The 14,664-nt window shown below is 38.6% G+C and overlaps 2 protein-coding genes across 4 annotated transcripts; one reads left to right on the top strand and one right to left on the bottom strand.

The window, feature by feature from the left end:
* The first annotated feature begins 211 nt into the window (after positions 1-211).
* On the top strand, positions 212-3,113 carry LOC17874986 (pentatricopeptide repeat-containing protein At3g63370, chloroplastic). Of its 2 annotated transcripts, XM_023777691.1 has the most exons (2): positions 553-694; positions 814-3,113. In XM_023777691.1, exons 1-2 carry the CDS (start codon positions 654-656, stop codon positions 3,056-3,058), a joined length of 2,286 nt encoding a protein of 761 aa, XP_023633459.1. In that variant the 5' UTR covers positions 553-653; the 3' UTR covers positions 3,059-3,113. The 2 variants fall into 2 exon arrangements, with proteins under 2 accessions (XP_006281476.1, XP_023633459.1); XM_006281414.2 differs by having other exon boundaries at positions 212-3,113.
* A 1,096-nt stretch (positions 3,114-4,209) lies between these two features.
* LOC17874626 (cleavage and polyadenylation specificity factor subunit 1) lies at positions 4,210-13,545 on the bottom strand. 2 transcript variants are annotated; one of them, XM_006282110.2, is made up of 26 exons: positions 13,118-13,539; positions 12,886-13,032; positions 12,497-12,650; positions 12,252-12,387; positions 11,745-11,890; positions 11,316-11,411; positions 11,115-11,167; positions 10,813-10,944; positions 10,655-10,706; positions 10,443-10,562; positions 10,222-10,353; positions 9,781-9,909; positions 9,483-9,560; positions 8,970-9,110; positions 8,791-8,885; positions 8,381-8,577; positions 7,501-8,270; positions 7,281-7,361; positions 7,104-7,169; positions 6,909-6,986; positions 6,204-6,434; positions 5,876-6,007; positions 5,604-5,780; positions 5,279-5,464; positions 4,690-5,048; positions 4,210-4,558 (listed from the first exon to the last, which is right to left on the bottom strand). In XM_006282110.2, the coding sequence occupies exons 1-26, from the start codon at positions 13,456-13,458 to the stop codon at positions 4,444-4,446; spliced, it is 4,344 nt and encodes a 1,447-aa protein (XP_006282172.1). In that variant the 5' UTR covers positions 13,459-13,539; the 3' UTR covers positions 4,210-4,443. The 2 variants fall into 2 exon arrangements, with proteins under 2 accessions (XP_006282172.1, XP_023636900.1); XM_023781132.1 differs by lacking the exons at positions 4,210-4,558; positions 4,690-5,048; positions 5,279-5,464 and having other exon boundaries at positions 5,657-5,794; positions 13,118-13,545.
* Positions 13,546-14,664: the final 1,119 nt, after the last annotated feature.

Below are 14,664 nucleotides of genomic sequence, written 5' to 3'. Positions count from 1 at the left end.
CAAAGCCAACTTGCGAATAAATTAGTTCATCTTCTCTTCTGTGTGATGTATTTGCCAACCTTAATGATTTCGATGTTTTTGGTTTCTTTGACTTGGTCGGCCACGTGTCCTTCTTATCGTATCACCAGTTACACGAAACGGGCCCGAGAATGTATTTAAATGGGCCTGGCCCATATCAGAACCTTATCTGAACTAACACAAGAGTGAACAAGAGCTATGCTGTAAAATGAAGCTACTCTACTCTGCTGCGGCGAGTTCCAGTGCCACGTTTCGTCTCCATGCTAGTCTCCCGATTCGGACAACCCCATATCTCAGTTACCCTGTAAAGCCTGTCCAAGTCGTCTCTTCTCTGAACCTCTCTTGTTTCGATGAAGCTTTTCAACGTTTGGACTTCATCGACGATGAGAACCTTTCCATGGAAACCTATGCGGACGTTCTTGAGCTCTGTGGCAAATTCAGAGCACTCTCTCAAGGTCGCCAGCTTCATTCCCGCATTTTCAAGACTTTTCCTGAATCAGACTTTTTGGCTGGTAAGCTTGTGTTCATGTACGGTAAGTGTGGTTCCGTGGATGACGCAGAGAAAGTGTTTGACGAAATGCCTCAAAGAACGGATTTTGCATGGAACGCGATGATTGGAGCCTATCTTTCCAATAATGACCCTGCTTCTGCTCTTGCTCTGTACTACAAAATGCGGGTACAGGGCGTTCCTCTCCATCTTCACTCCTTTCCTGTCTTGCTTAAAGCTTGCGGCAAGCTTAGAGATTTCCGGAGTGGGATTGAGATTCATTGTCTTCTCGTTAAACTTGGCCACAGTTCAACAGATTTTATTGTCAATGCGTTGCTTTCCATGTATGCTAAGAATGATGACCTATGCGCAGCAAGGCGTCTGTTCGATGGATCCCAAGATAAAGGAGGTGATGCTGTTCTGTGGAATTCTATTATGTCTTCGTATTCCTTGTCTGGTCAATCTTTCGAGACTTTGGAGTTGTTCAGAGAAATGCAGATGAGTGGTCCTGCCTCCAACAGCTACACTTTTGTTTCGGCTCTTACAGCTTGTGAAGGTGTTTCATATGCAAAGCTAGGCAAAGAGATTCACGCTGCTGTCCTGAAAAAATCTACTCTTTCTTTTGATATATACGTGTGCAATGCCTTGATTGCTATGTATACTAGGTGCGGTAAAATGCTTGAGGCAGGAAGGATCCTTCGTCAGATGGACAATGCTGATGTTGTGACATGGAATTCCCTGATTAAGGGATATGTACAGAATTCCATGTACAAGGAGGCATTAGGATTCTTTTGTCATATGATCGCTTCTGGCCATAAACCCGATGAGGTTTCAGTTACCAGTGTCATTGCAGCGTCAGGAAGATTAAGCAATCTGTTGGCAGGAATGGAATTGCACTCTTACGTCATTAAACGTGGCTGGGATTCTAATTTGCAGGTTGGAAACACGTTAATAGATATGTACTCTAAGTGCAACAGCACATGTTATATGCGCCGTGCCTTTCTTAGGATGCATGAAAAAGATCTTATTTCATGGACTACAGTCATTGCTGGTTATGCCCAGAATGATTGTCATGTAGAAGCCTTAGAACTCTTCCGGGATGTTGCTAAGGAGAGGATGGAAATTGATGAATTGATGCTGGGAAGCATCCTTCGAGCTTGTAGTTTGCTGAAATCCGTGCTCATTGTCAAAGAGCTTCATTGTCACATCTTGAGAAAAGGCTTACTGGATACTGTGATACAGAATGAGTTGGTGGATGTTTACGGAAAATGCAGGAACATGGGCTATGCTACTCGAATATTTGAATCAATTAAAGGTAAAGATGTTGTCTCTTGGACAAGCATGATTTCCTCTAGTGCTCTTAATGGTAACAAAAACGAGGCTGTTGATATCTTTCGACGCATGGTTGAAACTGGTTTGTTAGTTGATTCTGTGGCTTTGTTGTGTATACTGTCTGCTGCCGCAAGTTTATCTGCCCTCAAGAAAGGGAGAGAAATTCATGGCTACTTACTCAGGAAGGGTTTTTTACTAGAGGAGTCCATTGCAGTTGCAGTTGTTGATATGTATGCATGCTGTGGAGATTTACAGAGTGCAAAGGTTGTCTTTGATCGGATAGAAAGGAAAAGTTTACTGCAATACACAAGTATGATCAATGCATATGGAATGCACGGCCGTGGAAAAACATCTGTTGAGTTGTTCAATAAAATGAGGCATGAAAACATCTCGCCTGATCACATTTCATTTCTGGCTCTTCTTAATGCGTGCAGCCATGCTGGTCTACTTGATGAGGGTAGAGGGTTTCTGAAGATCATGGAGCATGAATATAAATTGGAACCATGGCCTGAGCATTACGTGTGTCTGGTTGACATGCTGGGTCGTGCTAATTGTGTTGTGGAAGCCTTTGAATTCGTTAAAATGATGAAGACAGAACCGACCACAGAAGTGTGGTGTGCACTCCTTGCCGCATGCCGATCTCATTCAGAGAAAGAGATTGGAGCGATAGCAGCTCAGAGGCTCCTTGAGCTAGAACCTATGAACCCGGGAAATCTTGTTCTTGTATCTAATGTCTTTGCGGAACAAGGAAGATGGGACGATGTAGAAAGAGTGAGGGAAAAAATGAAAGCAAGCAGACTGGAGAAACACCCTGGATGTAGTTGGATTGAGATTGACGGAAAGGTTCATAAATTTACAGCAAGAGACAAGTCTCACCCAGAGACCAAAGAGATATATGAGAAATTGTCCGAGGTTACTAGGAAGTTGGAAGAGGAAGCAGGTTATCAAGCCGATACAAAGTTTGTTCTGCATAATGTAGATGAAAGGGAGAAGGTTCAGATGCTGCAAGGACACAGTGAGAGGCTAGCAATTGCTTATGGTCTGCTCAGAACACCTGACAGAACATGTCTTCGGATCACAAAAAATTTACGTGTGTGTAGAGATTGCCATATTTTTTGTAAGCTGGTCTCTGAGTTATTCAGACGAGACATTGTGATGAGAGATGCCAATAGATTTCATCATTTTGAAAGTGGACTGTGTTCTTGCGGAGATTTTTGGTGACCAATGTTAGTAACGTTTGCCAATTATTTAATGCGATAACTATGGTTTCTGATAATATGAACTAACTAATAAAGTACTATAACTTATATTTGTCATATCATATATGTCATAATGTCATAAGATGCATTACTGAAAATTACGTATACATATGAAGAGAAGAGGTAAAAAAAAAAAGATTCAAATCCAATCATAAAAAATGATGTAAAGAGAAAGGGAGCAAAAGGAGAAAACGCTGACTTGCAAACAGCAGCAGAGTACCAGACGCAGTCACGCTGCTAAGCATATCACCAACATTCTCCTTCTGACTCCAATTATTATTTCTTCTTCCAATCATATTTTTTATGCTATCTTTTTGAACACCTCAAAAACTAATGTGACAATGTTGTTTATTTCGATATGATCCTATGTAGAACCGATCAACTTTTATGATATGAAAATAAAACAATATACAATTCTAAATTCTGATGCATAATAAAGATAGAGTTGTTAAATGGCCAACGAGGGATAGATTGGCAAAAAGATGTTGTATAAACACTTGTTTGGCATTTTGAGATCTCTCTATCAATTTTTTGAGGTGTGAAGTGTATTGAAACGTGTCGAGTTTACAGTATTCCAAACCGGTGGAGTGTGTTTTTTGTTTTATGGGATTGATCGATAATTTCTCACAAAATCAAATTTCAATAACCGAATAGAGAGATTCTTGAAAGAGAAAAGGGAGTTGTAGTAAAAAGGAACAAAAGAAAAGGTTGTGTAAGTAAAATGATGTTACTTTGTTAGACATTCTAAAGTGAAAACAAAAGAAGATTGGTGGTACAAAGAGACAACATGTTACTATGATTGTGTTTCGTTATTTTTTATTCTTTAAACTCGAAACTTTTCTAATCTACTTTTGATTTTTGTTGTACCATTTTGAGTGTGGAGTGGTGAGTGAGTATGTGTGCACGTCTATGCTCTCTCTGTGATGGACACAATGATCAATCCCTTAACAAGCCTGACCTTTTGTTTTGTTTTGTACCACTTTTATACTTTCATTTTCACTAACCCCAATTGCAAGTTAGAAATTACCATTCAGATTGCTTTCTTCTTTTTTAAAAAAAAAGTGAGAAAAGATCAATTTGACAAATTATAAAATACTCAAAATTAGACAAGAGTTGAGTAATTAACTGTCCAGATCTTACGTAACTAAGGATTCAAAGGAGACATGAAACAAACAATTAGAGTGAAGAAGAATCTTAACATAATCTAAAAATGTTACAAAACATCAAAATTCATGATTGTGTTACAGTTACACCATTTGTACAACATAAGCAACTCTGCCTTTTTTGCTTTCTTTGTCGGTCCATGGATGAACAACGCATTACGATCTGCCTTTTTTCTTTCTTCTTTCACAAGAAGCTGGTTCCGACAGAGAGATCAACTAAATTGTCTAAAATCAGAGATCGGGTTGTCCCAACCTGGTGAGCTAGTTCAAGCTGTTCCTCCAATGGAAGAATCTCGTAACTGCAAAAAGATTTCAAAACCATAAGGATATGCGTCTATGATTGTTCTATTATGTGATTTTCGAGTATTATCCTATGCGCTCTCTCATCTCTGCTTTGAAGTCCATTTGTTCTACGGCCAAGAAAACTTACTGGCATAGTAACTCGCAGTCGATTATGCTGTCAGGCCCAGATCGTCGAGCCTTCCCACTTGAGCAAAATTGACGGAAAGAGCGTGGGTTCAGACCCGCAACATGAGGAACGGCATCCACGAGCTTTTTCTGGAGAGATTGTAACCTCCGGAATGTGACTTCATCGAGTGGAGCAATGCAACCAAAACTGCCGTCTAGGGTACCAAATAACGAAGCATAGCGATTTGTTTTATCCGAGCCAGAAGAAACCATCTGCAGACGTTGGAACTTTGTCACATGGGCACCAACGTGAAATTCCGCTCTTGAAAGAAGTTTCTGACCCTTCCAGCTCTCAGCCATCTTTGGTGCAAAATAGAATATCTGTTGGGGATCAATACAAAGTCAATTTACGAGTTAGGGTATTTCACATTATAACATCACGTCCATAAGTAAGGCCTGATCTCATCACGTACACACTAGGCGATAAGAGAGATGATAACTTGCTAACCTTAATTTTAGGTGGAATAGAAAATGGCTGTTGGGGATCGGTACATATAAGTAAGGCCTGATACCATCACGTACACTAAAGGGGATAAGAGAGAGATGCTAACCTGGACATTCTTTTGTTCATCGGAGACAGCCAGGCTAAGCGTACTTCCATCAATCAAGAACTCTGTAGCAAAACAATCGAGGGATCCAAAATCTTTGGCTAGTAAGCTAAGTTGGGACCCTTGTTCCTTCCAGCTAAGAAAGTATATGCTTTTGTGAACATCACCAAGAAGGATGAAATTCTTTACCTGCAAGTAAAAGAAAATTACCAAAGTCAGATCACGCAGAAGAAAACTGATCCTCAGAGCCAAGTCATGTCAGTTTAGTGAAGTAAGCTCATAAAAGCAACACAGCACTAGGCCAACTGGCCAAGAAAGTAAAACGTACAACATTCATGCTGACTACATAGAGCGGCGGAGCATCAAAGAAGGCAACCCCATTTAATTCGGTGCCAGTCCATTTGTGCAAGATGATTTTAGGACCAGATGATATTAGAAGATGACCCTGAATGGAAGCTACAGCTGATATAGCACCTTTTAGCTCCTTTGAGTAGACTTCGGTAACCTACAGAAAAGTTCCTATACAATAAATAGAATATCCAAGATGAAAATGAAAGCAAAGAAAAAGATTCACCAGATTGTAGGCCCAACTAAATATACCACGTTTGGGGAATTATCGCCATTTTTTCCAAAAGAGAAAAGAAGCACACGGCCCCTTGCAGCAACATCCTCCCCTTGGACATAGGCTGTTCCAACAGCAAGAAGTGTTTCATTCTCCCCTGTGCTTGCATTCTGAAACACCACATGGAGTAAGAGAATGTGGCTCGGTTATTGCAATTAAAACAAAGAGATTTGATAGATTTGATCCCTAGATCTGATCACAGCAATAGTCTTTTGATCATCATGTCATAAAGATAGAGAAGCTCAACATTATTCATGGAGGCAGAGAGCAATTATATGACATTACGCGAGTTAGTAGCTAACTCACAAGAAGTGTGACAACTCGCACGGTCAGTGCATGTTCTGAGCTCTGCATTGGGATAGTGGCTTTAGTTTCCCAGGGGCCACCAGATCTTTCTGGTTCCAAAATTCGGATTTCAAATTCTTCTACGGTGTATGTCCGTTGGAGATCATCTGAGCTGAGATTGTGGTTGTCAATCTGCTGACCCGCTTCTTGATCAACTAGTGAAGAAAGAACTTGATTTAATGGCTTGCTGACCTTCAAAAGGGAGAGGGAAATGACATTGCTTGGGTTAGTAAGATAGAAAAATTAATATCAAACAATGCTGGTCAAATAAATAGACGGGTAATGCATAATTGGCAGAGAACTTTCTTTCTTCTCAACAAAAAGAAAATGACTAAATAAGCATGCAAACATAGCATTAGTTCAGGTGTTTATCTATAAGAAAAACAAAGAAGTATGATCTACTAATATTACTGCAGCCAAGAAAGTCAACCAATTTCTTTGATATTAATGAAAGAAATTCAGAGAGGCATCCAGTTGAATCAATTTGCGAAGGGTAGTTGAAAATATGAATTAAGAACAAATTGAGATAGTTAAAAGAGGAAAAACGGGGGAGCTAGGTAGCCATCTCAACCTCAAAAGAGTTCTAAATTCGTTGCAGGCAACCAAAGATATGCAATTCGGATCAGGTAAAACAATTAGAATATATTATCATGCAAACGCGCTCACCGGATATGATACTATCAGCGGGTACAAGTTCTTCTCCGCGTAGTAGGTAACTTGGTGAGGCGTGGCCTTCAGAGGGATCTAGAAAAAATATATATATATCAGGCAATCAATGTGATCAGTCCTTACGCACTTTATTTTCCATATAATTAACATGCGACCACAGTACTTAGAGCTGATTTAAAAACTAGAATTTACCTTCTGCACTGGCCAATAATTATCGTAGATTGATGCTGACGGTAATTGGCAAATCTTCAAAACCCCCTGATACAAGTGAATATGAATTATCTTCCCAAAGGAATTGATAGTCTAGATGCCACAATAATAAGAACAGAAAAGTAACCATAGAAATGTGGTGTAGACACATTATTAAACCTGTGAAGTGACATATATGAACCCATGATTGCAATTCACATTGTGAAGAACAGTAAAGGCCGCAATTGATCCATCGCACAGCTGAAAAATTGATAGCATGAAATGGAGAAACTTGATTCAGAAAAACTAAAAAACAAACAGATTAGAATAATAGTAACCATTGCTTCAGTTCTTTGAGACACAAGAATACAAAAATCCTCTCTAGGTGAGTGTATCATACCTGTGAGTGAAACCGAAGCCGCTCTCTGAACAACATACACCACCCTGGCCTTGAGCCAGAAAGAAAAAAACCCTGGTGGCCACTAATATTTTTGAACATGGTAATTCTTTTGGATGCAACTCCATCTGAAGTCCCCTCTCTTGTAGAGGTGTCCAAGGGGATACGTAGAAATTTCAGATTCCTAAGCTTAGAACTACCAGAGGAATTTAAAGCAGCAGGATGTTCTGAAGATACACTATTCTCTGCTTTGATACTATCAACACCTTCAAATAGGTACGCATGGTAACAAAGAATTGTGCCATCAGCCAATACTGCAAAGAGAAATGGGCGTGTATGTTGCCCAGACCATCTTTGCATAGCTAACTCAACGACCTTTGTGTCCTTTATCTCTTCATTCCTTGACGAAGAATTATTCTCGGAGCTTTTGTTGAGTTCATACTCTAACTCATGAATAGGCATATCAGAGAGGTGGCGTCTTCCAGACGCAAATTTATCAACAGAGAACACACAATTAAAACTAGGCACATCAAATATCTCAAGGGCACCACTTTCGTAACAGAGAACACAGAATATGTCTCCCTGATCTTGAGGTCCACCATCAGTACTATCAACAGCCTCTCCAACACCTGACGAAAGCCATGCATCAGTGCTACATTTCCTTAGCCATGGTTCTGGTCCTTTATCATGGTACAAAGTACAGGCTGATATTTTCCGTTTAGAGCCTTCAAGTACAGATGGACTACTTATGGAAACTGTGCAAGTCGACGGATCTGTAATTCAAAGTTTCATAATTGACTGCTTGAGTAAAATATTTCAAGATGCTCCAGTTATAAGAATACACGATCAACTATTGCAATAAGATACATCTTTCCATACATACCTCCAACAAGCAGACGAATACTGTCATCTGTCATTCTAAGTAAAACATATGGATCAGCGATTGAAACAGATGACACAGTGGAACTTTCAGAACCGGAATTGGATTCTGAGTTAGGAGCTCCAAAGCTTAATTCTTGATTCATAAAAGAACCATCCAGGATACGGGCACCATGCTCAAACACCTGTATTACCCGACGTCTGAAAAAGAAAAATGGAAATTAATATTACACTATTTAGTATCTCCTACAGCTGCATGTAGTAAAAACAACTCAATGACTGAAAAGCCATGGATAGAGCTTACTAGACATCATACGGGAATAATAATAGAAATAGATAAATGTAAAGAGGAAAAATGCTTCTATAACAAACATATCTCAAAAGATGCAGCAAAAACATAATATGTCATCTTACCTTCCAAATAGATTTCCAGCAGCAATTGTTCTTCCCTGAACATAATAGTCAACACTCTCAGTGACTTCTGTGAGAAGGTCAGCAGTTTCAAGTACCTGAAAAGCCAAACAATAAAGTTGTTTCTACGGACAACAGAAGGATCTAATGAAATACGACCAAAACACAGAAGCAAAATATACCATCGTGCGAGCCTCCAAACTTATAATCAAATAGGCATGATATTCATCTTCATCAGCAGCCATTTTAGAAGAATCAACATTATGACCACGGGAGCTCTTGTGATAAACTGTCCATATTCCTTTGCAGCCTGGAAGTTCAACCTACCCCACAACAACAAGCGGAATAGAGTGCTTAGGATTGAAGAGACTAGGTCACATACAGAGAATTACTAAGTGAGGTCCCCGTAAGTTTTAAACTGTACTTTTCACACAATAATTTTCACTTTTCTTTTCTGTATTACTACTAAACAGATAATTACTTCAGTGGTGGATATAATTGTGAAAGATATAACCCCACGAGACGAGACTATCAAAATAATGTCTTCCCTTCAGAGCACACTAACTAATACAATATATATGAAATCATGGTCTATGCCACAGTAACGGGAGTAAGGGTTTTTAAACTAAAATCCCAAAAACTGGAAAATTCCCATTCTTCTCATATACCAGAAACAATTTGAGATATAGGCATACCTCAGTAATCATTTCCGGTCTAATTGACTGCCGAAGAACACATAAAGAACCATTCTTCCCATGACCAGAGCAGCACACCTAAATGCCAAAATACAGATATTTAGTTTGGCATTTACAGTTTTTGGAGAAACACGGCAAGCATGTCAACACTAAAGTTGTGAAATAAAGGATTTCGTTGTTAAGTAAATGAATACTTCAAAAATCGACAACAGTAAATAACGACCCTAAGCAAGTTATACTTTGTGTAAATCATTTCCAAGGCTAGTATAATATAAGAATTTCAAAACAAACGGCTCACCAATTCATGGTTGCTCTGTTTGGAAACCCCAGTGGCATTTGCATCAGCATTAATCCTTAATCCATAAGCAAAATCTTTCACTGGACCAACATTAACTAGTGAATCTCTCACTGCAAATGAAAACGATTTCTGCATTTATTGGAAAAGAAAAGATGAGAAACTTCATGGAGAAGAGAACATAGGATATCTAACTTTAATTGATATAATACATGCTGCACAAAGGCAAACTCTTTCTTCAGTAATTAAACTACCTAAGTCATATTCCGTTCAATATGAGATTTTTTAGACTGAATGATTGCTACTGAAAGCACACACAGATAGAGATATGGAGAATACTGGAAAAGAAGCCCAATTAACATAGTAGTGCCATCTAATGATGGAGAAGAATATGAACCTCAACAGAAAATTCTACAAAACTCTAACCAAGGCAGAACTTGCTACCTGTGCTGAATCGGAGTTGTTTGGAGTTGAACCAAACAGTGAAAGCTCCTCATTTCCAATTGTATCTTGAAAACTATCAGAAGATATCCGCAAACGTTTTGCTTGATGACCCTCACCTTCAATGTCTTCATCCTGCATAAATTAAGGAAATTTTCAAGTTCTGAATAAACATTAGAAAAAAGAAGTTACTTTGACGAGCCTAAGAAAGTTTGAATTATCACCTCATCTCTCAACCCAGGTAATGATGCTGCAGGCCCAGATCTACAGGAAAATTGCACCAGTAAACTGTCACCCAACCGGCTACCTAAAAAGAAAAGGGAATTTCCAACACTGGTAATGTCCTGCAAGAAATGTGGTATATTATCATAGGGAATCTCTAACCGAACTGAATCCAAACTGAAGCACAAGTATCTGAAAGAACATATTGACTAACCGAAGCAAGCACAGAGGCTTTTGATTTGGAAAGATCAAGTCTCTGTACAGCACTTCAAGAAGGAAAGTAGCAGTCAGTTTCACAAATTATAAACAACATAAGTTGCAGGCAGATTTACAAGCGTCAGCAGAATTATTTAAAGAAGATCAAAATATTACCGCCCATCATATATAAGAGTCAGAAGTAACAATTCCCCAGATTTTGTTGACAATAGGGCCACATCGTTTGATATCCAGGTTCCATGGGCAGCATCGAGTTCCACACTGAAATTCGATGCAGGCAGTTCTTGACTGAAAGAAATCAGACACATAAAGAGAACGAAATATGGTTAACAATATAAACGGAGCTTTACAATTGTTAAAAGTTCATTCTAAGCTATAGGATTCTAAACTGGTAACAAGATTATATCCACAAGCAGAAAACATGTTTTGAAGAGTAGAGAGTGAGCGATAAAATGTACCTGCTATCAGCTGAGGAGGCATAATTGTTCAGTGCCAGAGCACAGGAGGCTGACTACAAAAAATAAAGGTATCTCAGATGTGTAAGTAATTATCGAACTTATTCTTCAATAAAATAAATATCAAACGTGGTTGAAGTTGCTGGAATATATTGAATTGCAAACAACAAAAAACAACAAAAAAGCTAAGTAATATTAACCTACCTGACTATGATAATGGATTGTATTTGCACACAACACAAGAACACCTCCAATCGGAGATGGTACTGCAAGTAGTTTGTAGGCATCATGGGGCAAATTCTGAAAAAAAACAAAAGAATAAGAATAAGCATGATCAGGGACTTAAGTCTGCCAAAAGGATTTTTCAGTATGACCATCTTTCCAGTATGCATAAAATAGCTTGTTATGTCCTAAAGAAAGATTAGCCAACCCTTTAAGCATTCTAAACAAAGAACAGAGACGAAAAGACAGCTTATTGAAAAGCCTAGTCATGTAAAACAGTGAATATAAAATTACCTTTAATACAACTTTCATTTCTGCTCTCAACTTACATAGATTAGTAGAGCAACTCAAATATTTGAATTCTTGGGAAGAAATTTATTTTAAGATAGAAAGAGGAAGCTAAGAACATACAATAGCTGACCAGATGACTGGGTGTTGTTTTAATGTTGTGTTGATACTAAGGGCAGAAAGCATGCAAGTATGGTGCTTCCATGAAACTCGCCCAGCCCAAGTATGCTCTTCTTCCTGAAGGATGACAATCACAGGCTCAATATAACCTGAACAAGACACAAGATGCAAAAACACATAATTATAAGAGGAAGCACCACTATTTTTTTTTCACATAATGCATACTAGGAAAACCAGAATACCTAAAATTTCAGACAGCTAGCTATCGCAAAATCAAATAAACAATACATTTACTCTTGTTTCAAACCATCATCATGACCAAAATACATTTGCTATCGTATTGAATTTATAACCAACAACTTAGTAAGCTAGATCCATTCAAGGTAACAAGATTCAATGCAATTTTAAATGAAAGTTGAACAGCTAATAAACAATCATCATAATATGATTCACTACTTATTAAGAGATATAACGAGAACTCCATGGAGAAACCTTGCTTGCTAAACCTACCATGTAGAAAAACAAAATCTTTGACGTGTTTCATTTCCAAATCGCGCAAGTTGATTATGTAAGATGATTCAACTCGGGCAGAGACTGTCCCTCCAGAGCTGAACGCATCATCATCTCCAACTAGTCCAGAGCCAACCTAAACACAAAGCACAAAGCTAGTAAAAGAAAAGATAGGAGGTTGGAAATTTGTAGCAGATGAAGTGACAGTTAAACTGAAATTGATCAAGGATGCCAAAAAATTAAACCTGAGAAGCCTTAAGTATGACCATCTGCAAACCATAAACAAGAACGCCACCACACCTGCCTTGAGGATCCACTTTTACCAAGGGCCCTCGTGGAAAAGACTCTCTTCCTTTTTTCAAATGAAGCCAGTCTGGACCCTCAAAACAATGCATTGAACTGAAAAGAAACAATTAGACAAAGACAATAAGAATGCTTCAGTATAGGAGCCTACATAACTTGCATTGCTAGAAACAATAACACTGCTTCAGCTTAAGACTAAAATTTGAGACGTATCCAACCACAGAACATCTAGTATATAGGTCAATCCGGATGCAATCAAGTAAGCAAATGCAATCCAGAGCTGAAACTAAAGCTGATTAAATCTCTCCCATTAGAAGAAGAAGACACTTACGTCATTCTAAGGCCGTGAATTGAATCATCAAACTCAAGAACAGAGATTTTGGCGTCACGAAATGTCAGTACGATTGAATCTCTCCCTTTAGAAGAATTCCCACCTCCCATAGGTAGAACCGCAATTGACTCAACGTTACCGTGCAACCTACAATCCAACACAAACGGCATCGTCGTCACATTGGAAATCAAAGTCCCCCAGATTGAAGTGACTTAGGTGAACAAAGACGTACCTATAATGACACACGAGCTCGAGGGAAACACCAGAGAGACCATCCATAACTCCACCACGCTTAACAAGCTGCTTGGGATTCCTAAGCTCCTGAGTATTTCCTTCCTCTTGAGCCCTAACCACGTACACCTCAAGGATATTTCCGGCGGTTATAACGACGTTGGGCAATGGAGCGATACCTCGCTTAGTATTATTAGACAACTCGGCTTCAAGATCATCATCATCGGCGGAAACAATCGGAATCTGTAGCGTTGAATCGGAGAGAGAGAGGGTGATATAGCCGGAAGCACAGTTCTCGACGCCGGTCGGCCAATGCATCATCTTGAAGGCCGCGAAACTCATCTTCTCTTAACAGATTAGAAATTTTCAGAAATGGAGTTTGAGAATTGAAATTGAACTAGAGAGATATAGAGATTGAGAGAAGTAGTGTAAAGTGAGCGCAATTAGGTTTTTGGATTTTATGAACATTAAAAAAAATCAATCCTTGAGTTTAAACCCTCGGCTTTTAATTCTAGTTTTTTTTCAGAAAAATGAAAACAACAGTACTCTTTACGAAATTACTTTTTACTTTTTGGAAAATATTTACTTGTGTTATTTAAATTCGATTTTCTACTTTTACTCCTTGATCAACTTCAATGTTGTTATTATCAGTTAAAATACTACTACAAGTATAAATTTCATAATGAAATTTCCCCATGTATATGTTAGGCTTTGACTACAAAGCTACTTTCTTCTTAGGTTCAAGAATAGGAGGGTCGATGTCTATCCCCATGTTAGCTGCAGTTCCTGCAATGGTTCTCATAGCTGATACGATGGTTTTGCTATTCAGATCAGGCATCTTTTCTTCTGCAATTTTGCGCAGTTGGTCTGTTGTTACCACCCCAACTTTACTATGCTTTGGATCTTTTCATCCTTTATTAACACCTACCACATCCACAAGTCAATAATGTTAGAACTTTAAAGAAGTGAAAGAAACTACACCACAAAACATATGAGACACATGATTTTTATTCTCTTACCCAATTTGGTGTTTGTTCCCCGATATATATATACAAATGGTTTGAGAAGAGACACAAATAAATGATCTAGCAAAGCTAGCTTGTATGGCCTAGTTAAAAACTGCGTCTATTACGTAGACAACAACGAAATGGGAATAGTCAATCTCGTTATGAATGATAATGCTCGAACGTTTGCCACGTACCCGGCCCCTTACTACATTCATCCCGGATCCTAATGTTAATCAAAGGGTTTGCTTCTGAGTTTTATTTGGTCTAATAATATATCAGCCAGCTCTGCTTCAGTTTTCTGTATTCGTCTCATTTTTCCTTTGAAGAGGACTCTCTTTTTGCTTTGCATCTAGAGTCGTCGCACTTGTCCTTTGATTAGACAAAACCTTTACTTCATGTTCTGCTTTGAAACAGAGCATTCTCTGTTTACTGTCTACTTCTTACTTTACACCCAAAATTTTTTTTATTGAAACAGAGCAATCTCTACTTCTTATTAAGTACTCCAATTCCAAAGCTAATTTGTTCTGTCTTCCTAGTTTTT

Source organism: Capsella rubella, unplaced genomic scaffold, assembly GCF_000375325.1.
Source record: "Capsella rubella cultivar Monte Gargano unplaced genomic scaffold, Caprub1_0 scaffold_8, whole genome shotgun sequence".
Classification (NCBI taxonomy): domain Eukaryota; kingdom Viridiplantae; phylum Streptophyta; class Magnoliopsida; order Brassicales; family Brassicaceae; genus Capsella; species Capsella rubella.
Note: the sequence above shows the minus strand (reverse complement) of the source record. Positions and strands in the feature narration are given on the sequence as shown.